This window comes from Dermochelys coriacea, chromosome 21, assembly GCF_009764565.3.
Source record: "Dermochelys coriacea isolate rDerCor1 chromosome 21, rDerCor1.pri.v4, whole genome shotgun sequence".
Taxonomy (NCBI): Eukaryota; Metazoa; Chordata; order Testudines; family Dermochelyidae; genus Dermochelys; species Dermochelys coriacea.
This window is the reverse complement of record NC_050088.1, coordinates 15,886,645-15,912,406: the sequence shown is the minus strand read 5'-3', so window position 1 is coordinate 15,912,406 and position 25,762 is coordinate 15,886,645. Positions and strand designations below refer to the sequence as shown.

General features: G+C 44.1%; 1 protein-coding gene and 1 long non-coding RNA gene across 4 annotated transcripts in view; one reads left to right on the top strand and one right to left on the bottom strand.

Moving 5' to 3' along the window:
- Positions 1–17,279, top strand: part of PKP1 (plakophilin 1) — a 50,317-nt gene extending 33,038 nt beyond the window's left edge. Inside the window, exons 7-14 of the mRNA XM_038380186.2 lie at positions 2,329–2,443; positions 3,005–3,160; positions 3,500–3,676; positions 7,249–7,402; positions 8,105–8,291; positions 13,154–13,238; positions 14,685–14,788; positions 16,487–17,279. Of these exons, the coding sequence (XP_038236114.1) occupies positions 2,329–2,443; positions 3,005–3,160; positions 3,500–3,676; positions 7,249–7,402; positions 8,105–8,291; positions 13,154–13,238; positions 14,685–14,756 (946 nt within the window). The 3' untranslated portion in view covers positions 14,757–14,788; positions 16,487–17,279. The remainder of the gene's footprint in view (positions 1–2,328; positions 2,444–3,004; positions 3,161–3,499; positions 3,677–7,248; positions 7,403–8,104; positions 8,292–13,153; positions 13,239–14,684; positions 14,789–16,486) is intronic.
- LOC119846475 overlaps positions 1–25,762 on the bottom strand; it is a 69,575-nt gene that overhangs the window by 23,776 nt on the left and 20,037 nt on the right. The window contains exons 2-4 of one of the 3 annotated variants that reach the window (XR_005289889.1): positions 14,641–14,782; positions 14,113–14,181; positions 4,344–4,864 (exon numbers count right to left, since the gene is read on the bottom strand). This is a non-coding gene — a long non-coding RNA (uncharacterized LOC119846475). Of the gene's footprint in view, positions 1–4,343; positions 4,865–8,665; positions 9,566–14,112; positions 14,182–14,640; positions 14,783–25,762 lie in introns of those variants that run through there. The other 2 variants (XR_005289890.1, XR_005289891.2) reach the window with 2 other exon arrangements.

Here is a 25,762-nt window from a genome sequence, read left to right as displayed (position 1 = left end):
CAGGTTTCAGCTGAATTTTTTTTAAATTTTGATTGCCAAAAAAACAAAAATTGTTTTCCATTATTTGACGAAAAGTCAAAATTTTCTGTGTGGGGCTAAACCCCCACATTTTCAATCCAGCTCTAGTGACTATCTCTTGCCAGCAAATTCCAGCTGATTCTCTTTTTTCATACTGGATCCTTTCATTCCAGTTACAGTCACTGGGTGTTGGCCCATCCCAGTGTAAGTGTCGGTGTCAAAGTGAGAGGCTTGTATATGGGCATGGGATGGTTTTATTTCTTTCTTGGAAAAGCCAGAGAACTTCTTGGCATGAAGATCTTCATCCTGACTTGCAGTTTCTTCTACCAGCTTCCAACTCCCCCATCATGTTGGGAATAACTCAGTAGGAAGATGAAAAAGCTGTATAATTAGGTACTTTAATGAACTAAAGCTCTGCCTTAGGGAATGTAGCAACAGACCGCGCCCTTACCAGCTAATGGGAGCTACATTCGCTTGTGAAACTGGCGAAGCAGACTGCAGCAGGGACTGCAGCTTTCTCTGGCTGTCACTATCAGCCCCCAGAGGTCTCAGCCCTCTGAGGCTGGAGATCACTTCTGAAAGACAGTGCACTCCTGCCTCCATCCCTCTCTTGGAGGAGAACTTTCCATGTGCAGTTATGCAGCAGGATGGTTCTTGTAAGCAGGGCTGTCATCTGCTCCATCCCTCTAAAGGCACTGGAGCTCAAATATGCGAATACATGAGAAATACATGAGAAATGGCAGTATTGGGGGATACTGCAAAAATAGCCATCCGGGGGCAGGGTCAGTCTTCTGTGCACTGGTTTGTCACTTCTTGTGCCCATAATGCATAGCAATGACATGGAGATAATTCCAAACTTGAGGTCAGTTTGGGCTTCAAATGGGTCTGTAATAATGAGGGACATGGACATCTGCTCATTGACAAAAGCCTAGCCACACAGGTTTCTTAAGAATTTCTGACTGGCAGACGTCTGTGAGCTATTGAAAACCACTCATTTGTGAGCTCCCAGTGCATTAAAACAAGATCATATCATGCCACTGCTAAAACTCTGCTGTCTTAGCCGACACCTGATCCAGAGTATAGCGCAACGAAACCATCACTACTTAAATCTAAGTTTTTTTCCCCTTTTTCTTAAAACCTGGTGTCCCCGTGTGAGAGAGATGACTAATCCGGCAATATCCTGGACAAACCTTATTGGATTAAGCTAAACCTTACTGAATTCAATTAAAGTATTTTAGGAGTTCATATTGTGAGATCGCAAAAAGAAAAGGAGTACTTGTGGCACCTTAGAGACTAACAAATTTATTAGAGCATAAGCTTTCGTGAGCTACAGCTCACTTCATCGGATGCATATTGTGAGATCGTATGTAATATCTCTAGAGGAGAGACATGACTCATGTAAACCCTGGGAAATGTTAGGGGCTTCAAAGGACTCTTTTAAACAAAGTACTTTTTAAAGCTTCGCCTTGAGGAGGGGATCTTTGTGTGCTAGTCATGGTGGTCACCTGTCACGTGAGGACAAGATCAGAGGCCCAAACAGTAGAAAGGAGGGACTCAGAGAGACATGGGGGTTCTTGTTCTTAGAAAAAGGTGTTATGAACTGATAACCACAGAAAACCCTCTGTGTGAGGTTTGAAGGACTGGTCACCATCACGAGCCCCTGCTGGAGTTTGGGGTGATCTCTGGTAAGCTTATTAGCATGTGTGTACATTGTTGTATTGATTTAATATGTTTTCTCTGTAATGTTTTCACTTTAAGAATAAATGTGCTTGTTTAGAAAGAGCTGTGTGGTAATGGTGGTATTGAAGTCAATGTTGCTACGCTGACCTACGCCAGTAGAAAGTGGGCTCCTGGTTCTCTATGGCGATCTCCAGCTACTCATTATTCTACCCTCTCTCTGGAAATAACTCTAAGTTGATATCTTGCGTGTCCCCACTGTACCTACATTGTCTCTAAGGAAAAATCTTAGATTGTTCTCTCTAAGGGGATCTTCCCTCTGGACTCACCCTAAAAGGAAAATCTCCATGGATGAAATTCATCCCTCTGGAAAGGAACGTGACAAGGCCTATACACCATCTAGGTCCCACTTCAGTCATCAGAGTTGAAGTGGGACTTAAGTGGTGCACTGGCCTTGTTCCGCCCCCCCTGCAGAGAGTTGAATTTCACCCTATAAAGGCAATCCTTCCAAGTGGGTTGAATTCAAACAGAATTATGTAGGGAGCTCAGTGGCTGATGGAAAATACCCAGCTAATGGAGCTGCTTATCTATCTTGCTTTATCTCCCTACATTTTATAAAATGTCTTCCTTCAGAAACCTGAGTTCTGCAGATGCTGGACGTCACACCATGAGAAACTACCCTGGCCTGATTGACTCAGTCATGACTTATACCCAGAATTGTGTGGCTGCCAGCCGGCCTGATGACAAGGTACTAGACATATGAGCTTCCCACTTACACACAGTTCACCAGCCTGTGCCTAGCCCTAGCCTCTTAGTAGTACACCCTGAGCACTGACCGTGCACAGCTCTTTTGATAGTCCGGCTATTGATTTTGGTGCGCAAATGGTGCAGAGCTCTTTTGAAAATTCTGGCCTACATGTCACAATGGTCGCTGCTGTGTGCTGAACACTTCTGAAAATCTGGCTCTGATTTAGAAGTGAATTGAAAGTGAATTAAACTAAATCAGATTAAGGCTACTCTAATTCCAAATAAGAGTGTCCGCACAAGGATTTAATGTGGTTTAACTAATCCACATTAAAAGGTAATTCAGATTAATTTTCCAGAATGTCCCTATATAGACAAGCCGTAAATAAAATCAGAGTAAGGACCTCAGAGTTTGGTGTATTATATTTATGTTCAGGCAGCAGGGTTTATCCGCCTTATACCTCAACACATCATTGACAGTCACTAAATATTGTTACAATGCGCATACTGTTCCATGTTCCTGTCTGACTTTAAAACTGTTGTGTTTTTTGGGGGCTAATTTCAGTCCGTGGAGAACTGCATCTGTATCCTGCACAATCTGTCCTACCGCCTGGATGCCGAGGTGCCCAATAAATACACCCAGCTCAATCACATGGCCAGGAATGCCTATGTGGACAAAACCCTCACAGGCTGCTTCAACAGCAGGAGTGGGAAGCTGGAGGTAAGACATGCTCCTGATTCTGAGTGCTTGCAAAATGCACCATTCACTCAGCCCTGTCACTGGGTTCAAGTGAAGAGCTGCCCTGTCCCTGCATTATCAGGACCAGAAAGGGGGTATGAGGAGTTACATAGAGCAACATGTCCTCCAGTTGGTACACTGGGGAGAGTTGAGAGGGTGGCAGCATATGCCAGGCCACACTAGATATGTTGTCTGTATGTGATAGGTGCATTGGTGCATGCAGATATTTGTATGTGACCGCCCAAGCAACCAGGGATAATGACGTGTGATTCATGTAGAAAACGCCAAGCTCCTGGATGTCAATCTATTACTTCCCCTTAGAATGATGAGTATGTTCTACCCATTCCCGATGAGGAGTACAAACCCAGAGGGCCCAGCTGGCTCTACCATTCTGATGCCATCCGCACATACCTGAACCTGATGGACCAGAGCAAGAAAGATGCCACCCTAGAGGCCTGTGCTGGAGCCCTGCAGAACCTCACTGCAAGCAGAGGACTGGTGAGTGCGCTTGCTCTCTCTCTCTCTCTCTCTCTCTCTCTCTCTCTCTCTCTCTCTCTCTCTCTCTCACACACAAACTTACAAACACAGCCCAATGGGCTCTGCAGGGGGAAAACACCTCTTCTAAACTGCAGAGCACCCATAGAATTGCTCCACAGTTTCTACTACAGCATTAAACTCTAATGCCATTGCACGCACACATCCGACACAGAGTGCACTGAGGATTTAGTCCATTGATCCTTTGGACACGCCCTCGACACTCCTCTGGCTAGGGCTGACACTGCCAACTTTCCTCCATACTAGCAATGATGGACACAGCTGCACAGCACACACTCTTCATGGCTTTCACCCAGCAGAAGTACCCTGGTTGTGTTGCCTTTTGAGGTCTGTGTGCCAAGGTAGGAAGGATTGGGCCTAAGACACTGTCTGCATGTGTGCAAAATAGGGGTTGGGCATGGTGAATATCTGGTCTTGTTCTTGCCTAAACTTCATTGATTTTAATGTAAGTGAGATGGCAAAGTAGATAAATGAATGGGTTTTAAAATTTTATTAAAGCTAATGTTAAAATATATATATAGACCGATAATACATAGGTTGGGAAAAGAGCGTCTGTACATCTGGGTATAGTGTTTAGATTATCCACAAATACAAAGTTAGTTTTTTAAAAATCATATGTTACACAGAGTACATTATCAGCAATAACCCAAATTTAGGTGAATAGATTTAACAATACAGTTTAGATATTAGAATCCGAATACTTGGGTACATAACTCATGAAAAGTTGTACAGAGAGCTGATTGTGGAAAGCAAAGTATATCAACGAATGGAGATTGTCCCTCAGTAAATGAGAATGAGATTGGTTGTCCTTTCAGAAAATATAATCCATGAAGAAAGTATTTGTTACTTTCCTGACTGCGCTTCTCATCGGCACTCCAGCTCATCCCTCCTGGTATTGCCGATGTCCGGGGATGTGTTCTATGCAGGTATCCCTCGACCATCTAATGGAGTCTGACCCCATGAGTTGCTCCATTAGCTGAATGTAGCGTTGACTGATTCCGCATTCTCTCAGCGCTTGCTTGTTACTGGGGTCCCATGGGCACACAGTGCAGAGAAGTGTTGTGTGTTACAGCATCCCACCCAAAGGTCACCTGATGATGACACAGGGGAAGTCTTCTGCTTCATGTCTAGCTGGTGAAAGGATAACACTAACTTGTCAGCCTTGATTTGCTCAGTCTTTGGACATGAAAAGCTTTGATTTCTTTCAAATTTGAGAAAATTATCCCTTTTGTCAGTGGGGTGAGGCTTCTCAAAGGGGCATAGAGAATTTGACTTTCAATGGGAGTTGGGTAGAGCTGGTTTGGGAAACTTTGATGGAACCATATGCCTCTGGGATATGCAACTCTGCCTAAATCCAAACGCTTCATGACATCAGGTTGATTGCACTAGAACTTTGGCAGTACTTTATTTTTGAGGTTTTCCTCCAAAACAATGTTGAAACATCTGGTTTTGATGTTTTTTGGAACAAAACATTTTAATGTTTCATTTTGAAACGACGTTTTGTTTCCATTTTTAAAAACATTAGATTATACTACATTTTTTACAAGTCAGCATTGAGAAGAAATGGTTTTGTTGAAAAGAACATTCCTACCCTGAAACCCTTTTTTTTTTTAGTATTTTCCTTCACAGAGAATTTCCGATTCAAAATAGAGCCAATTTTCAGAATCCTTTCCAAAACGAATTTTTCCCCTCCTTTAGAGTTGAGTGTCTAATTCTCTCAGACACCTTTGAATATCCTAGGCTCAAGCTGGGATTGATTATATATCTGAGGAAAAGACTTGTCAACAAAGGAAAAGGGAGATTGGTGAGGTGAGTTACTGACTCAGGAAGGTAGAGTTTTGGAAATGGTAGGTATGTAGAACTTAAAAGGGGAGATGGAATGGAATGCTAAACTGTGTTATACTGTTCAGCATTCTATTACCGGAAAAATCACACTACTCAGATTTCCTGCCATGAAGATTCCAGGTCTCTTCTATAGAGATTTGTTGAAATGTGGTATTTGTATGCAATTAATAAACTTCATTTTGTTAAGTTGAGTCTTTTGGCTGAAATCTGGGACACACAATGCCTTGCGGTGTTAGATCCACATTCCTTTCAACTAATATTTACAGCATTTTTCCTTATATTGATCTCTGTTTGCCCTCCCAAAATTTTCTAGAGTACTGCAGGTTTGCCATGAGATGAACTTCAGAGCACAAAACAAAAGCAGCACATAAATGACATGGAAGTACATGGTTTCAGAGTAGCAGCCGTGTTAGTCTGTATTCGCAAAAAGAAAAGGAGTACTTTTGGCACCTTAGAGACTAACAAATTTATTTGAGCATAAGCTTTCGTGAACTACAGCTCACTTCATCGGATGCATCCGATGAAGTGCTAGTGGTAGAACGCAGCTGATCACCCGAGAGGAGAAAAGATCCTGTGCCAATAATACATGCCCCTATTGGAAGAAAGAATGCAGCTGTCTGGCAACATAATAAAATTGTTCAGCAACTTGTTCAGTGTTGGTCTCTGAGGCCAAGAATTCAAAAAACAAGGCATAAAGTCAGGCTCCTGTGTCCATATGTAGGCACCTAACTAAATGGACTGATTTGCTGAGTTGCTGGGCATGCGTCAAGCCACCGGAGTCACTCTGGATTTACACCGGGGAAAATAAGGACAGAGCTTCATGCAAGTGCCTGTCTTTTAAAAAGTATCATTTAGCTCTACAAGAAGTGGTTTGTTCCTCCTGGTGTGCGAGGGGTGGCAGGGGAAGGGACAGTTTGTGCATGAAACTCAAAACCCTCCAATTAATGCTGATGGGATTTGAAGCTCATAAACCTCAACACCTTGTCCCCGCACCCTCCCACCCCACTAAGGCTGAGGCGAGAACTAGCTCCCCAGCCCCTAATATAAGTTGTTCATTGTCAGAGAGGGATGCATAGGAGAGATCCAGATCCTGAAAGGTGTTTAGGCACCTAATTCTTATTGAAATAAATGGGAGTTAGGCACCTAAAGAGGCTACAGAAGAATAAAGTATGATATTGATGATTATTTTATGACCTAGCTATATTATAGTGTGTATACGAAGAAATACTGTATAGAATACAACAAGGAGTCCGGTGGCACCTTAAAGACTAACAGATTTATTTGGTCATAAGCTTTCATGGGTAAAAAAACACTTCTTCAGATGCGTGAGTGAAAATTACAGATGCTGGCATTATATACTGACACATGAAGAGAAGGGAGTTACCTCACAAGTGGAGACCCAATGTTGACAGGGCCAATTCAATCAGGGGCGATGTAGTCCACTCCCAATAATTGATGAGGAGGTGTCAATTCCAGGAGAGGTAAAGCTGCTTTTGTAGAGAGCCAGCGATTCCCAGTCCTTATTCAAGCCCAAATTAATGGTGTTAAATTTGCAAATGAATTTTAGTTCTGCAGTTTCTCTTTGAAGTCTGTTTCTGAAGTTTTTTTGTTCAGGTAAACCTGTCCTGCATGGGTTGGCCATCACTAACAAATTCTAATTTGTCCCCTAGATGTCCAATGCAATGAGCCAGCTGATTGGCTTAAAGGAGAAGGGTTTGCCTCGTATAGCACGGCTCCTCCAATCCAGTAACAGTGAAGTTGTCCGATCTGGGGCTTCCTTGCTTAGCAACATGTCCCGACATCCTATTCTCCACAAAACCATGGGTAAGGAGTTTCCACAAAAGCAGTTTCTGAGGGGCTGTCGAGCCTCTCCCCTTCTTTCACAAGCCCATCTTCTGTTGTAAACCCATCAGCTGAACTATGCCAAGCATCACCACCGGACATAGATTCGCCAAACAAATGCACTGATGTCACACGTCCCCTCCCCATGGCTGGTGAGCATCAGGGCTGTGACGCTGGCCAAGAGATGCTATTTGTCCTGGCCTGTAGCCACCATAAGGAACCCTCAGTTGACATCTTTTGGAGTAGTGCATAGTCTGGTTAACAAATGCTACCTCACCCCATTAGTGGGCCTCTCACTTGATCCCTGGCATGCTTCATGGATAAGAGAGATCAGCTGGTTTCTCTGGGCCTCTTTCTGGGAGAGGGAGTGTTTCTCCTGGTTGGGCTGGACTTGGCTTTTTGGGGTGGTGTGTACGGTTTCCCGAGCATAACCAAGCCATGTCCATTGTTATTGCTTAGATCAAATAGCACCAGATCCTCAAAGGTATTTAGGTGTGTAACTCCCACTGAGTTAGGCATATAGATTCCTATGAGATCTAGGCCATAGCAGCTATTGCACGACTATTAATGCCTCACTTAGGGCCTGATTCTGCAGCCCTTATGTTGTATAGGACTTACTCAAGTATCTGATTTATCTGCACTGGTTTTTATTTCAGTCCTGACTGGAATATTCCTCCTCTTTAGCTCCCCAGGTGCTTCCAGATGTGTCCCGTCTCCTGGCCTTCCAGTCCGGGAACAGCAGCAATTTGGGAGATATCATGTCCTCCGCTTGCTACACCATGCGGAACCTAATCATGTCCAACCCACAGATGGCCAAGCCTTACTTGACGAGCAGCATGCTAAATAATGTAGTAACCCTGTGCCGAAATGGGTGAGTGATGGCAAGGAGGTGGCTGGAGGGCCATGTGCAAGCATGTTAAGAGATTATGCAGCCAACGTGTGCATATGCCCATTGGGCCCAGAGCAACTGCATGCTTGATGCAATGCTGTTCAGTGACCACTGTTAAAGACCCAGCGGTCACCAGGTACTATCACAGTAGGGGCTGAGAAGGCCGTGATGTTTGTTATGGGAGATTACTGCAGAATCTCAAAAAGAAAAGGAGTACTTGTGGCACCTTAGAGACTAACAAATTTATTAGAGCATAAGCTTTCGTGAGCTACAGCTCACTTCATCACGAAAGCTTATGCTCTAATAAATTTGTTAGTCTCTAAGGTGCCACAAGTACTCCTTTTCTTTTTGCGAATACAGACTAACACGGCTGCTACTCTGAAACCTGCAGAATCTCAGATACCATCTTGTGGTGACAAATGGGAAGTGCTAACTTCTCAGTGAGGACCCCTCTCTATCTAGGCTGGGGCTTGCATGGGAGCTATGCACTGCAGTGGGGTGGTGTGATTCCCTGCGCAGGTAGGCAGACACGTATAGCTCTGCTTGAGCTGTTAATGGTAGCAGTGTGGATGTTGTGGCAGGGGCCAAGGCTCAGGCAAGCCAACTGAGCTTGGATCCAGGGCTCAGGCAGGCTTGGACTCTGGCAGCTCGCCCATGCTGCAACCTCCGCACTGCTATTTTGTGCGTGAGTCTATCTACCCATGCTGGGAGTCACACCTCCCCGCTGCAGTGTAGACATATCCTAAGGGAGTTAGGAACCTACATCCCATTGAAATTTGATAGGAATTTGGGCACCTAACTTCCATTGAAAATCCCAGCCCTAAATATCAGTGATGTTGTTATGAATCCCATGTACCTCTTATTCAATCAGTTGCTATAGCTCTGGGTTCCCAGCGTTATTATTATTAACGATACTCCTAGAAAGTGCTTGACAACGAAAGCCAGGCTCATTATCCTAATTTTACAGATGGGGAAACTGAGGCAAGGTCAACATGCAGTCCAATGCTAGAGTCAGGCATCAAACCCAGGTCACCTGAGTCACAGTCCAGTGCACTATTCACTTGGTGCTTCAGTCATCAGCCAGGCTCTGAGGAAAAGCAATAACCATGGCAGTAGAATCCACAAACTTATAAATGAGGCAGAGAATTGCTTGAACTGGCTGGCACTTGGAGCTGGCATGAGCAATGAGGTTCTCCCAGAAGATGAGATGAGACTTGTCTTGGAGAAAGCTCTGACATTCAGAGAAGCATTTGGAGCTGTGGAGAAGGTGAACAGAGAAAAGCGAATGGAAACACAGAATGGGCAGGCAGACTTCATGAGCAGCGCCCAGTCACTGCACCGTTACTTGCTAGAGCTTGTATAGCGCTCTTCTCACCCTGCGCCTCCCCTTCCCCCACAGGAGCACAGGGGAAAGGGGAGCTCCAGAATGTCTCTCTTACCCATTGGGGCACCCTCGGCTCAGGGTTCTGTGTCTAGGGCATGCAGTGAGACTGCTTGTTCTCAGTTCCCCACCCTGGTTTGCGGGTGTGAGGCTCTGGTGCGCACTGATGGGGCCTATTCTCCATTCCCCAATGATCTCCGTGCTTGTGGCATTCACAAAGCAGGCCCACTCTCAGCTCCTGGGGCTCGGCGGTGAGTCTGTGGTATGAACCCAACAACCCCTCTTTGGTCTCAGAGCTGTTTGCCTGAGTCATGTCCATTCTCAGCCCCCGTACAGTCGCCAAGCTGCTTGCCTGTAATACGGGCCAAGTAGACTCAGCTCCCCTCTGTCTCAGCGCACCGAGACTTGGGTGTGGCAATATTCAGTATTACTAGCTCTCACTTTTAAATGCCTAGAAAACCATTGGAAGAACAATGGGACTCCCTAAGCCTGAGTTAGGTGCTTAGGCTCCCTCATCAGTGAATGGGAAGAGACAGGCACCTCAGCATGGGATCCACAAAAGCCAGCATGCTAGGCAGGGAGCTACCTAAGCCAGCCACTGCGGGATGCTGCTGAGGGGGTGGAGGACAATGCTAAGCCCAGCCTGTCATAGAGTTTGGTCCCTATCTCTGCTTGTGATCCACAGCCAGGAACCCCTCTCCTGGAGTCAGGTGACTTAGGTATCTGCACCATTTATGGGTGATTGTCAAGTACTTGCCCAGCACCACAGAGCACAACTAGGGGAGATGGGGAAGAAGGTAGCTGTCTCCTGTCTAACCCTTACCTCAGTGGCTAGGGCCCTCAGCTGGGATGTGCTTCAGTTCCCCTTGTACTTGATGGGAAGGGTTGGGAACAGGGGTATACCCTCTTCTAGGTGAGTGCCCTGATCACTGACCCCAGAGGTTCTCTGACGTGGGTTGTTCTCCATCTCTTCTTGAAGCGGTTTCACTTTAATTAAATAATTAACCATTACTTGGGCCACAGAAAGCCTAAGAATCACTCTCTAGTCCAGCATTTGGGTGCTCACCTAGACTATGGGAGGGTATGGTTCAATCACCTGCTGTTTGCTGAGACGGGATATAAGCAGCGTTCTCCTATATCTCAAGTGAACGTCCCAACTGCTGGACTTAGAGGTATGGTGAGGTGGGGCTCCGTTAGTCATTTCTGCTGAAGCTGTTCCACTTTAATTAACTATTAATTGGGCCAAAGCAAGACACAGCAACAGGAAGTCCTCTGTAGCCCAGTGGTTATGGACTCACCTGAAATGGTAGTGACTTTGGCTCAATTCTTCCCTGTTCCTAATCCAAAGAAGGGATTTAAACAACATTTTCCTTCTGTCTTGCCTGCTGAAGCTGGTCTTCTTTAATTAAATATGAATTGGGCAAAAAACTGCTGTAAGCAGCCTTCTGTGGTACAGTGGTGTGGGGGCTTGCCCAGGCTGCTGAAGACAAGGGTTTGAGTCCTCCAGCTACCTACTGTCATGAAAGGATTTGAACAGAGAGCTGCCCTGGCTTTCCTGTTGACACTGTTCCACTTTAATTAACTATTAATTGGGCCTAAGCATTAGAAGTCCTCTGTAGCCCACTTGCTAGGGTAAGCCCCTAGGTTAGTATAGACTTGAGTTCAAGTCTTGCTTGGGCCTGAGGAGAGGTTAAACAGCAAACACTCTCAGGCTTTCCTGTTGAAGTTGTTCCATTTTAATTAACCATTGATTAGTTCAAGCAACTGCTAAGCATGTGAAATTAAATATATTCTATAGTATATTGGTTAGGGTGCTCACCTGGAATGTTGGATCTCCTTGGTCAATTCCCCTCTGTGCCTGCTGAGGGAAAGGATTTTGAACAGGGATTCGCCATCTCTGGGCCCTTTTAATAAAGTGCGAATCACTCTTTTGTCCCCTGTGACTGGCTACCTGCCCAAGCTGTGGGAGATCACAGTTCCAGTTCCAATCCCCCCTCTGTAAAGGGACTAGAACAGGGATCTCCTACCTCCCAGGGACTGTTGCAACCTCTGGTGAATAAGGACCAATCCAGCTTTCCATTAGTCAATGGAAAGATTCATTAGGAATTGGATCAGACCCTTAATCTGCTACAGGTTTACAGCATTCCTTTGGGAGTTAACTGGGTAGAGCCTCTATCTTGGACCGAAAGATTTCCAGAGTCAAAAACCCAGCCACTGTGTACGTCAGCCCTAATATAAACTGACCTTCTCTCTCAGCAGAAATTATTGCCTATAATTTTCACACTTGTTTTAAAGTGTTTGGAAGGGTCAGTTTGTTTTTACCAATAGTCAGTCGACTTCATTTCACATAGTCTGACCAGCATCTGCTGCTGCTACTTGTGTGGCCATGTGGACACAGCTGCATCACACCCAGAGCTGGCCACACCACTGCGTGAGTTGCTTTCTAGCACTTCATTGTCCAGGTTTTGGCTAGAGCTGGGGCCAAGTTGCAGAGTATGAACTGTGTCAGAACTATCTGAAAGTCTGGGGTGGTCAGGGTTTATATCAGGCTAGTTATAGCACTCAGAGTCAGCCGTGAAGTTTGGATCCAGTTCTGGGTCTGAAGTGTTCCAAAATCTTAGAAGACCTGAAGCAAACCCCTGAAGGCTTGAGTCTTGTTCACAACGTTGTTACTTGGGCAAATTCCCATTAATTTTTGCTGAGTAAGTATTTATGGGGTGGTACTAGTACAGGTCCAGCACCCTTGGGACCTGACCGGCCCCAAACCAGAGAATTTGCTGAACAATATTGTAGCAAATTGGTCTCTTTTTATTTTTATCTCGCCGAGGCGAATAAACAGAACAACGCTTGCAACGCTGCCTAGCCAAGGCTTACCGGCTCTCTTCGTAACAAAGTGTTAGTGTTGTTACACAATTTTACTGTATTGGCACAAGGAAATAAGTAGATAAAGCATAAAAAACAAAATAAAATCATGCCAGACCATGGATGTTGCCAGACCAGAGAGTGCCGGACTAGAGAGGTTCAACCTGTATTGTTGTTATTTCTTCTGTCGCATCTCAGCTGTCCCCACAAAGCAGCGCAAGGTTGTTCCTTTTATTGTATTACTGAGTGATCTGTGCTATCTAGTTCCAAAGGAGTCCCGCAATGGGGCTTGTGCCATTTCCCTCCTGTCTTGCAGCTGTTTAGATTCTACAGTTCAGAAGTGTCTCTTTAGCTCAGCTTCCTCCCATTCCTCTGAGTTACTCCCCTTTGGACCATCCCAGAAATCCCCCTCTCTCCTTGGCATTTGCCCAAATGATGTCTTCAAGGCATCCTGTGAGCATGTAGATGAATGATCTCCATTGTGGCTGGCCAACCCTTTGCAATGGTGGAGCTGGTTCACACCATGCTGACAGGAGCTGGGTTGTTTGAAGTGGTGGGCTGTGGCCAGCTAAGATTCATTGGATTTCTTTCATCCTTCCAGCTCCTGTCCAAAAGCAGCTGAAGCCGCTCGCCTCCTGCTGGGTGATCTGTGGTCACACAAGGAGTTCCAGGGCATTCTCAAACAGGTGAGGAAGCTAAGTGTTAGCCTTTTCCTGATTCTCAGCTAACTGAATAGCAGCTGGCTGGATTCACCCCCAAGGTCAATTTGCTAGGGATGTAAGTCAGTGTTGAATATTGCCAGTGTCTATGAGAAAAGCCAGGGGCTTTGAGAGTGCCCTTGGAGCTGCCCACCATCATACGGTCCCCATTCACCTCTCCTTTACACTGGTGTAAATAACTCCATTGACGCCCATGCAGATCCACTGGTGCAAAGCCAGCGCGAGTGGAAGAAGCAGCTCCACGCAATCCCTAACTCGTGTGGCTAGAGGAGAAGTGATTGCGACAGTCCCCAACACGGGTTCCTTTTCTCTAGTCCCACACTTCCTCTTTTGTCCCCAGACCTGCCCTGTGGTCACCTCCCCTACTTCAGGGACAGAATAGTCTCTAAGGTGCCACAAGTCCTCCTTTTCTTTTTGCGAATACAGACTAACATGGCTGCTACTCTGAAAATAATCCATTAGTCCAACAAGAGAAGCAGCCAGCATTTGTCAGGTCCCCTCTCCTTCCCCAGCAGAATCCTCAAACTGGCAGAGTCGGAACTAGCCTCTTTGTTCCAGACTGGTTTCTTTCGCCAAACTGGGGTTCTCCTCCCCACACCATGGAAAGCCAACAGCATCAGGGAGTAAAAGGATTGACTGAGGGGAAGGGGCAAGTGTGGAAAATGGGGGCAACTTGTGGGCCTCAAATCCACACAAAGGTTGATGGTGAGGGTTTTTTTTTTCTGTTGTTAACCTTACAGCAGCCTTCCTTAAGACACCAATTCCACCTCCAATTTGACAAGACAGAGTCACTCTAGCATATTTTACACATGGTCGTTGCACAAATATGCATCATACATACCTGATCCTTACTGACTTTCCAGTATAGGCAATGATATTTCCTCAGCAAGGTGTGTTGAGATCCTGCTATCTATAGAGGGAAGACAATGCAGGAAAGACTCATTACCTCAATAACTAAAAAGAAAAGGAGTACTTGTGGCACCTTAGAGACTAACAAATTTATTAGAGCATAAGCTTTCGTGAGCTACAGCTCACTTCATCAGATGCATTTGGTGGAGCTGTAGCTCACGAAAGCTTATGCTCTAATAAATTTGTTAGTCTCTAAGGTGCCACAAGTACTCCTTTTCTTTTTGCGAATACAGACTAACACGGCTGCTACTCTGATACCTCAATAACTGACTGTTTGCATGCACATTGCATGCTTTGTGCAGGCAAAAGATTGCACAAGGTGCATGCAACATTAACATTTCTGCAAAGGACATAGTGAGTGCACGCAGCCAACTTGCTGGATGCAGGTGGTCTTTGAGGTAGGACTGAGGAATTTGACTCATGGGTAATGACATTAGATAATTATTGATTTGCAAGTTACCTGCATTAACTGCTTTCCAATAACTTTCACATCTCATGCTGCAGCAAGGATTCGATAAGAACATGTTGGGGTCCGTAACCGGGAGCGCTTTCAGGACCCTGTCTTCCAGATTCTAAGCAGCGACCTTCAGCACAAGTTCAGCCTGCAGGTGAGAAGGGGATTGTCACTGTTGGAAAAAACATGGGTGTTCAAGGACAAACCAGCAGCAGTGTCATGTCATGTAAATGCTGCTCTGCTCACTTACATTTGGTAAGCATGTGAGGCTGTTTCTAGGGCCCTTTGCAAATATTCCATGAAAACCCTGTTTCACCAGAAAACGGGGTTTTTTGAGTCAGTGAAATTTTTCACTAAAAAAGTGCTTTTTAAAGAAACCTTTGACTTTCCATCGAAAACCTTTTCGGCCAAAAACTTAGTTTTAGGCCAACAAAAATTTCCAGTTTTTGGTTTTTCAATAAACAGTCCAAATTTTCAATAGGGGAGGAAAAAATTCCAATCATCAGCCCTAGCTGTTTCTAATGCAGAAATTGCCTCATTGGTCTAAGATGTAGGGAAGCCATTTCTTTCCAACTCACATGGTGTAACAGCTACACAGATGAGGTCGGCAGGACAGAAACTGTACCTTCTCTATGTTTGTACAGGGCCTAGCACATTGAACACAGCATGTGATGAGACCATGAAACCTCCTCTCTACGAGCAGGACAGCCCTTCAGTGGCTTTGACCTTTCTTCCCAAGCTAGAATATGAACTGTTCAACAGCAGTTTGCAGAATGCAGTTACTGGGCAATGCAGCTTCTGTTTCAGCTCTCTCCAAGAACATGTCAGTTCTTGAACCACGAGTCACATTAATCAGACCTTGTGATTAGCGTGGAATGATTCCCAAATTTAATATGGCACTTAACAGCTTCTAGGCACTTTATGAGCCTCATTAGTACTCAGAAAAGCCCATTGAAATAGCTAAGAAGTGTACTAGGTCTGCATATTCCAGGTAGGGAAGCTAAGGCTGAGAGGTTAAAGCCACCAGGATTTTGAAGTACTCACTAAATTTCATTGCTTCAATTTTTGGTCAAGCAATCTGAGGCATGTAGGGTCCAGTGGCATGCCGTCATTTTATGCAATGCATGTATTGCATACCCCAGGACCGGCTGGGCCCATTGGATGATTCTGTCCAGTCCCCAAACATGCAAACAAAATGGCGTCTTCTACATGCACCACGTATGAGGTCACACCACAAGGAGGACACCATTTTGTAGGACAAAATGGCATCCACTGCACAGCGTGGCCTCACACGCGTGGTGTGCGTGATGTCACGCTGTGTGGAAGACACCATTTTGGATGCAAATGCACAATCGTATGCCACTGGGAGGACCTCATTTTCAGAGGTGTTGATTGCTCATAACTCCAACTGAAGCGAACAGGAGTTGGGGATGCTCAGCATCTCTAACACATCAGAGATCTCAGCATCTCTAACACATCTTTCACATCTGGAGTTTAGGCACCCCAGAAATTGGGGTATCCAAAATTAGTAATTGGCCTACTTCTGCGGTATGTCCTGTGTGGTCAAACGCTGTGGGCCCCCCAAAACGTCCCTGTGGTGGGGCAAAAATGATGGAATCAAGTCCCTCTGCACGGGGTGAATTTCAGCTGTGACGAATAACTTCACCATCTCCGCTGAGAATCATGGTCTGATAGATACTTGTAACTTTACCACAGATTCAGGGAGGGGAGGGGAACAGCACAGAGAAAGGATGTGAGGATTACGGAGAGTCAAAGGGTGAGGACATTTCTGAATTTGAAAAAGACATTTTGAAATGAGTAATCAAGGTGTTTGTTTGTCTTTCCCTTGCAGAGTTTGTCATTGGTTCGTGTCTGGAATGACTTAATCCTCCAGGGATCAGTTAGGACATTACAGATATACAGTGTTTATAGAGTTAATCCAACTGTAAAGCAAACTAAGTATGCAAGTTTTTTTTGTGGTTGATACAGATATTTTAAAGCATTTTGGGGGGAGGGCGGAGGGAGGAGGAATTTGAGTTTAAAGTTTTCTGATGTCAATAACTCTTTTTTTCAAATTGTGTGTGTGTGTGTGTGTATATAGACACACAGATACACACAGAGTGGGATTTTTCAAAGAGATACTTAAAACAGTTAATTCCGCAATTTCCACTGAAAGCCAATGGGCGTTGTGTACCTTATGAAAATTCCACCATATGGGGGTGTGTGTGTGTGTGTGTGTGTGTGTGTATATGTATATATGCACTAAACACAACTGTACCAACCCATGTCACAACTCATTCTTATGCAAATATGTAAAACTACTAACTATATGCTATGTGTTTATTCCATTGTAGATGGCCACTGTAGACAGATAAAAACCATAATGTTTTAGATGGCTGGTTATTTCTAAACTTGGTGACATGGGCTTCTTTCTGCTTTCGACTCTTTGTCAAGTCCGCTTTCATATTCAGAGATAAGTATTTTCTCTCATAGGTTACATGATTTCTAAATCTCAAGAAGCAAATTCATGTCTGAGAAATAGAACAGGAGTACTTGTGGCACCTTAGAGACTAACAAATTTATTTGAGTGTAAGCTTTTGTGGGCTACAAATCACTTCATCAGATGCATAAATGGAATATATAGTAAGGAGATATATATATATATATATATATATATATATACATACAGAGAACATGAAAAGGTGGAGTAAGAGGCTAATTAATTAAGATGAGCTATTATCAGCAGGAGAAAAAAACATTGGCCAAACCAGACAGTCTCTACACAAAAGAATAAATGGACACAAATCTGACATCAGGACATTCAAAAACTGGTAGGAGAACACTTCAACCTCTCTGGCCACTCAGTAACAGACTTAAAGGTAGCAATTTTGCAACAGAAAAGGTTCAAAAACAGACTCCAGTGAGAAACTGCTGAGCTTGAATTAATATGCAAACTAGATACTATTAATTTGGGTTTGAATAGAGACTGGGAGTGGCTGGGTCATTACACATATTGAATCTATTTCCCCATGTTAAGTATCCTCACACCTTCTTGTCAACTGTCTAAATGGGCCATCTTGATTATCACTACAAAAGTTTTTTTCTCCTGCTGATAATAGCTCATCTTAATTAATTAGTCTCTTACTCGACCTTTTCATGTTCTCTGTATGTGTGTGTATATATCTATATATATCTATATATATATATATATCTTCTTACTATATGTTCCATTCTATGCATCCGATGAAGTGGGCTGTAGCCCATGAAAGCTTATGCTCAAATAAATTTGTTAGTCTCTAAGGTGCCACAAGTACTCCTGTTCTTTTTGCGGATACAGACTAACATGGCTGCTACTCTGAAACACATCTGAGAAATATCACTGGAAGCAGGGCCTTGGAAAATCTTCTCATAAGCTGTATGTTACTGTACATTAGTCACCGATAGTCTAGAGCATGGAAGCTGCTGAGGCCACAAACCATTTAAAACACAACAGCAAACATAAAATACATGTATCTTACTAAATACCGCCATTGCTTTCCTAATAATGCAAAGCTTGGCAAAGCTTGGCATTAGATAGGCTCAGCTTGACAATGGGACATGACATTGTTTCCCAGGGACATTGTGCACACTAAATGGGGATAAAAGGCAAAGACAAACAGCTGTTTTATTACTATTGGTAGAAACCAAAATAAAATATTAGTATTTGAGTGGTTAAGGAAGTTAAAGAGAGCTCTTTAAGGAAGGACAGTCAAGAATACTTTCTGGTCCCAGATGCTATCCAGTTCATCCTGTATGGGGTAGAAAAGACATACCAGTACATTTCTTCTTAATCAGTTTCTTCTATGACATTAACAGGATGAAACCGATGGCTCTGTCTTGCTCTTTTGAAAAAGTCCACACTAACTCCAGTGCTGTTGAGTGAACATGTGTTGTTTGGGGAAAGAGATAGGATCAGCTATGTGAATGGAACATGTTTGCAGAAGACCTGTGCTAGTTGTCCTGCATGTGACACCATTGCTTAGTGCAAACAAGTCATTCTACAGATTCGAGGGCTCCATGGCGCTCCTGGAAAGAAGTCATTAAGGAAGTGAGTGAGAGAAGGAAAATAATGCAAGTCTTTTGTTGGGAGGCAAAAGTCTAGGGTCAGCTCTTCAGCTGGGGTAATGCAGCACAGCTCTGTTATCGTCAGTGGAGTTTTGCCAGTTTACACAAGCTGGGATCTGGCTCACCGAGTTTAGGTTGGTCCTGCTATGGCTATTTTCTAGGTCTGAGCAAAGGGGCAGAACTTGCACCCTTTTGCAGTAGAATGGAGAGGGTGTCTCCAGCCCGGGTAAAAAGGCAAGAAGGAAATGGTAGGGTGGAAGCTGTTAGCCAGTTGCTTTTTCACTTGGTATGCAAAAGTTATTTTTAACCCTTTGCACCTTGATGAACAATATCTCTTTGCTTGTACCCATACTTGTTTATTTCTGAGCTTTCTGTGCAAGGATGTCAGCCAAGTGAAATAGACGGAGAACAACACCTCCCTAGGATGGATTTGTGGACTTGGCAGGCTAAACAAAATCATAGTCCCAGTCTCAAGAGGGAATTTGGCCCTGGGACATGATGACATCATACCTTTCAAATACGTAACCACTCCATTTATGTTGTTCAAAATGTTCTTAGGAGAACATCAAACTTTGCTTGTGCAAGATATCTTTTCTGTTTTAAAGTGCATTGTGCATATTTTTGGCAGGCATCACATTTCTCATTACTGGTGGTTGTAGGTGCATTCTCAACAATTGTCCGCTTGTAGTTTATGCATGGAGTGGTACGTGTAAATGGGACACTCCTTTGAAATTCTGGAGCTGAATGTCCATAGCTGTAAAGTTAATAGGGACAACCTGATGAACAGTTAAATGCATCAGTGGCATACTGAGGGACTTCCAGTGTAATTTTACAGTTAATTGACATACAGTGCCTTTATTTTAAGGCACCACCACTGTCAGTTTTAGAGTAGCTGAATGTCGTATATCACTTTAGTTAAGGCACAAATCTCTGTAATTGGATATTTTACAAATATGATAGGATTTCATTAGTAATTACTGCACTCAAAGGGCCAGATCCATACGTGGTATAAATTCCATTACTTCCATAGAGCGCTTTAGCTAAAGCTAGCAAATAGCTTCAAAAGCATTTTTTCCACTACATGCATCTGATGAAGTGGCTGTTAGCCCATGAAAGCTTATGCTCAAATAAATTTGTTAGTCTCTAAGGTGCCACAAGTACTTCTCCTTCTTTCTTCAAAAACATTGTCCCTTTAGTGTGGGGTTAGTTATTGAATCACATAAGAAAGCCCATGAAGCTGATATGGCAAATCACACATTATCAGCCATCTCTGTGCCCCCAGAGCTATTTTACAGCTACTATTCCCTGTAAAAATTGGTGATATTAGACTCTATTCTCCTCTCTCACCATTGTGTGAATCTGGGGTAACTCTACTGAAGTCAATGGAATGATGCTGGTATAGAACGGTTGTAAGGAAAATCAGCCCACTGGGATAACAGAGGTCACTGCAACCAATTGGCTGGGTGTGTCCCCTCAAAGCAGCTTATTTGCCAGAGAACAGAGTTCAGCAAAACACCTGACATGTGGCAAGGGCATAAATCTCACTTCCCAGTAGTAACGCCATACTGTTTAGAGAGACGCTTGTTTGTAAATGCATATCTTTAACTGTGACATCCTCTTCGACAGTATATTCTCCCCCTTCATTCTAAGTATATTTTGAGCCAAGGATATTTTGTTTGTTGGTGTTTAAATGCCAAAATTGGTCTTAGCATACATCCAAAGCAATACTAATGAGAACAAGCCCAGTGTACATAGCATGTGCTCCTGTTTGTAGTGGGTGGGTGGGAAGAGGATAGAGAATTACCAGGGAGGGAACATACCCAGCACCAATGCTGGCCCTGCCACACATGTTTGGGCCTGATATTTCCAGAGGACACTAGTCATGTAAATAACTCCCTTAACTTAGGCTGAGGTGAGCTCTGTGGATTGGGGGGGGGGTCCCCACATGTGCTTTGTTTTATGTATTGTAAATTCCTAGAAAAGGGAAGTGTCAGATCATCATCTATCTTTGTAACTGACCCATCCATAGCTGTATGGTCTATGCTGTAGAGATGTGAGAATAATGTCAGTTGTTTTGGCTGCACCATATGTATTTGCTTCACTGAAAAAATCTGAAATCCAATAAAAATGGCTGAAATGTCTTTGAATTTTTCTCTCTGGAGGGTGGTGGTTTTGCTTTCCCTGCTGGTGGAACTACTGAAGAGTAAAACGCCCATTTGAAACGGGTCAGACCTTCTCACCTGGATTATTGTGCACAACATGGGTCCCCCGTGTTCAAGAAAGATGAAGGCACCAGACCAGGTGCAGGAAAGGGCTGCTAGGGTGATCATAGAATCATAGAATGTCAGGGTTGGAAGGGACCTCAGGGAGGTCATCTAGTCCACCCCCTGCTCAAAGCAGGACCAATCCCCAATTAAATCATCCCAGCCAGGGCTTTGTCAAGCCTGACCTTAAAAACTTCTAAGGAAGGAGATTCCACCACCTCCCTAGGTAACGCATTCCAGTGTTTCACCATCCTCCTAGTGAAAAAGTTTTTCCTAATATTCAATCTAAACATCTCCCACTAGAACTTGAGACCATTACTCCTCGTTTTGTCATCTGCTACCACTGAGAACAGTCTAGATCCATCCTTTTTGGAACCCTCTTTCAGGTAGTTGAAAGCAGCTATCAAATCCCCCCTCATTCTTCTCTTCCGCAGACTAAACAATCCCAGTTCCCTCAGCCTCTCCTCATAAGTCACGTGTTCCAGTCCCCTAATCATTTTTGTTGCCCTCCGTTGGACGCTTTCCAATTTTTCCACATCTTTCTTGTAGTGTGGGGCCAAAATCTGGACATAGTACTCCAGATGAGGCCTCACCAATGTCGAATAGAGGGGAACGATCACATCCCTGGATCTGCTGGTAATGCCCCTACTTATACATCCCAAAATGCCATTGGCCTTCTTGGCAACAAGAGCACACTGTTGACTCATATCCAGCTTCTCGTCCACTGTAACCCCTAGGTCCTTTTCTGCAGAACTGCTGCCGAGCCATTCGGTCCCTAGTCTGTAGCGGTGCACAGGATTCTTCCGTCCTAAGTGCAGGACTCTGCACTTGTCCTTGTTGAACCTCATCAGATTTCTTTTGGCCCAATCCTCTAATTTGTCTAGGGCCCTCTGTATCCTATCCCTACCCTCCAGCGTATCTACCTCTCCTCCCAGTTTAGTGTCACCTGCAGACTTGTTGAGGGTGCAATCCACGCCATCCTCCAGATCATTTATGAAGATATTGAACAAAACCAGCCCGAGGACCGACCCTTGGGGCACTCCACTTGATACTGGCTGCCAACTAGACATGGAGCCATTGATCACTACCCGTTGAGCCCAACAATCTATCCAACTTTCTATACACCTTATAGTCCATTCATCCAGCCCATACTTCTTTAACTTGCTGGCAAGAATACTGTGGGAGACTGTGTCAAAAGCTTTGCTAAAGTCAAGGAACAACATATCCACTGTTTTCCCCTCATCCACAGAGCCAGTTATCTTGTCATAGAAGGCAATTAGATTAGTCAGGCATGACTTGCCCTTGGTAAATCCATGCTGACTGTTCCTGATCACTTTCCTCTCCTCTAAGTGCTTCAGAATTGATTCTTTGAGGACTGCTCCATGATTTTTCCAGGAACTGAAGTGAGGCTGACTGGCCTGTAGTTCTCAGGATCCTCCTTCTTCCCTTTTTTAAAGATGGGCACTACATTAGCCTTTTTCCAGTCGTCTGGGACTTCCCCTGATCGCCATGAGTTTTCAAAGATAATGGCCAATGGCTCTACAATCATGTCTGCCAACTCATTTAGCACTCTTGGATGCAGCACATCCGGCCCCATGGACTTGTGCTCGTCCAGCTTTTCTAAATAATCCCGAACCACTTCTTTCTCCACAGAGAAGTAGTCTGGGAGCTGGGAGCTGACCTTGTTCGTGAAGACAGAGGCAAAAAAAGCACTGAATACATTAGCTTTTTCCACATCCTCTGTCACTAGGTTGCCTCCCTCATTCAGTAAGGGGCCCACACTTTCCTTGACTTTCTTCTTGTTGCTAACATACCTGTAGAAACCCTTCTTGTTACTCTTAACATCTCTTGATAGCTGCAACTCCAGGTGTGATTTGGCTTCCTGATTTCACTCCTGCATGCCCAAGCAATATTTTTATACTCTTCCCTGGTCATTTGTCCAATCTTCCACTTCTCGTAAGCTTCTTTTTTGTGTTTAAGATCAGCAAGGATTTCACTGTTAAGCCAAGCTGGTCATTTGCCATATTTACTATTCTTTCTACACATCGGGATGGTTTGTCCCTGTAACCTCAATAAGCATTCTTTATAATACAGCCAACTCTCCTGGACTCCTTTCCCCCTCATGTTATTCTCCCAGGGGATCCTGCCCATCAGTTCCCTGAGGTTGTCAAAGTCTGCTTTTCTGAAGTCCAGTATTCTGCTGCTCTCCTTTCTTCCCTGTGTCAGGATCCTGAACTCGACCATCTCATGGTCACTGCATCCCAGGTTCCCATCCCATCCAATGGAGAACTGATCCTCAGAGAGGGGACTGAAAAATGCTTGGCTTGTTTGGTCTAGCAAAATGTGGGCTGAGAGGTGGTCAGATTACCTGCCAATGTATTTAGAGAGTAAACACCAATGAGGGAGAAGAGCTATTTAAGATAACGGACACATTTGCACAAGATGTCACAGCCCAGGCATTGATTTAGGCTGAAAATGAGTAGAAGGCTTCTAGGCATCAAAGGAGTGAGGCTAGGAGGAGTGGGGACAACCAACCAAACTAGTTGTAAGATAAGATCCTGACACATTTACAAGTGGAATGCTATGACAAGATTTCCGGGACGGTGGGGGCTGTGGCCAAGTGGCCCATGGGGCTCCTTTCTGGTCCTATATTTTATGTTCCCAAATCTTACACTGCAGCAGTCAGGAAGGAATCCCTCTGCCCAATGTATTGTTCTGTATACCTCTCCTGCCCCCTTCCTCTGAAGCATCAGAGATAGCAACAGCTAGAGGAGTAGGATAGGACACGATGGACCAGCTTGATTAAAGCTGGAATGTATTTTTGGACCATGTTCACACGTTTGCATATGGAATTAGTAGAGGAAGGGATCACCTCAATTGACACTAATTATAGTTCAGTTCCATCCTTTATCCTGCTCTTGGCTGAGTTGGTGTAGATGCAAAGGGTGGGGAGACTTAGGAGGAAGATGACTGCTGTGATATTGACAGCAAACTGCAGAGTGGACTATACATGGAGAACACTAGCTACAAAGAGTCAAATCCTAAGTCTCCAACTGCTTTTGTACAGGGCTTCCAGAGGCCTCATTTCACCAACCAGGAGTACTGGGGGGCCTCTGGTAATTCTTCTTTCATGTTAGATGAGCAAGCTGCACCCTCACTTTGTAAGCCCCATACTTTATATATCTTTAATGGCCAGAATTTCAGATGTGTTGAGCACAAGTAGCGCCTCCAAAGTCAGTGCTCAGGACCTCTGAAGCAAAAGACTAAACTGGGAATGTGACGGATTGGGTCCCAGAGACCCCCTTGGGACTACTACCTGATGTGCTGAGACTACCTCTAAGCCTGTTTTCCCTGGCAGCTCGGGACTTCAGTACCCTGCCTTGTTGAGCCACACAAGCTAGCCTGCTACAAACACAGCCCCAGTCTGAACCATGTCCCCCAAAAGCTGCAGGCTTAACTGAAAACACCCAGATATCCAGTTCTGAACGGCGTCCAATCCCCAAATAAATCCATTTTACTCTGTATAAAACTTATACAGGGTAATCTCATAAATTGTTCGCCCTCTATAACATTGATAGAGATATGCACAGCTGTTTGCTCTCCCAGGAATTAATTACTTGCTCTGGGTTAATAAGTAAAAAGTGATTTTATTAAATATAAAAAGTAGGATTTAAGTGGTGCCAAGTAATTAAATATAAAAAGTAGTATTCCAAATGGTTCCAGACAGAACAAAGTAAGTTACCAAGCAAAATAAAATAAAATAAAACATGCAAGTCTAAGCCTAATACAGTAGGAAACGAAATGCAGGTAAATCTCACTCTGAGATGTTCCAATAAGCTTCTTTTACAGACTAGACTCCTTCCTAATCTGGGTCCAGCAATCACTCACACCCCCCATAGTTACTGTCCTTTGTTCCTGTTTCTTTCAGGCATCTCTTTGGGGTGGAGAGGCTGAAGACAAAATGGAGGGGCTTTCAGGGCCTTTTATATCCTCTCTCCTGTGCAACATCACAGCCACAAGATGGGGGTCTCTAGCCACCTGGGAAGTCACATGTCTATGAATGATTCAGCTTTTTGCAGGCCACCGCCATTGTTAGTTTGAACATTCCCAGGAAAGCTCAGATGTGGATTGGTGTCTCCCAAAGTCCATTGTTAGTTAAGTATTCCCAATTATTTGAATAACCCCTTCACACTATGTTGATCAAATCTGTCTTATGTGCTTCCTATAGCAAACACTTTAAATACAAGCATAGAGCCAACGCTCATAACTTCAGATATAAAAGTGATACATGCATACCAATAGGATGAATATATTCAGTAGCTCATAACCTTTGCAAAGATATGTTACATGGCATATCTAGCATAAAACATATTCCAGTTATGTCATATTTACACTCAGCATATTTCTATAAAGCATTATGGGGTGCAACGTCACAGGGAAGACTATTGATGTTCTCAGTTTCAGCTGGGTTCAGTTCCTCACAATGTGTATGTGCAATATTTGGCCAATCAAACACAGCTTATCCGGTTACATTCCTCACCACACAGAGCCCACAAAGAATCAGACAGGTAGCAGGTTGGTATCCACAACGTTTGTTGTTCAGTTCTTGCATTTAATAGGATCTGATCCTGCATTGATTCATACATGAATAGATTTAAGGCCAGAAGTGACCATTAGAACACTGAGTCCTCCTGCATATCACAGGACATTACATTTCACCCAGTTATACCTGCATTAAACTCAATAATTTATGTTTGGCT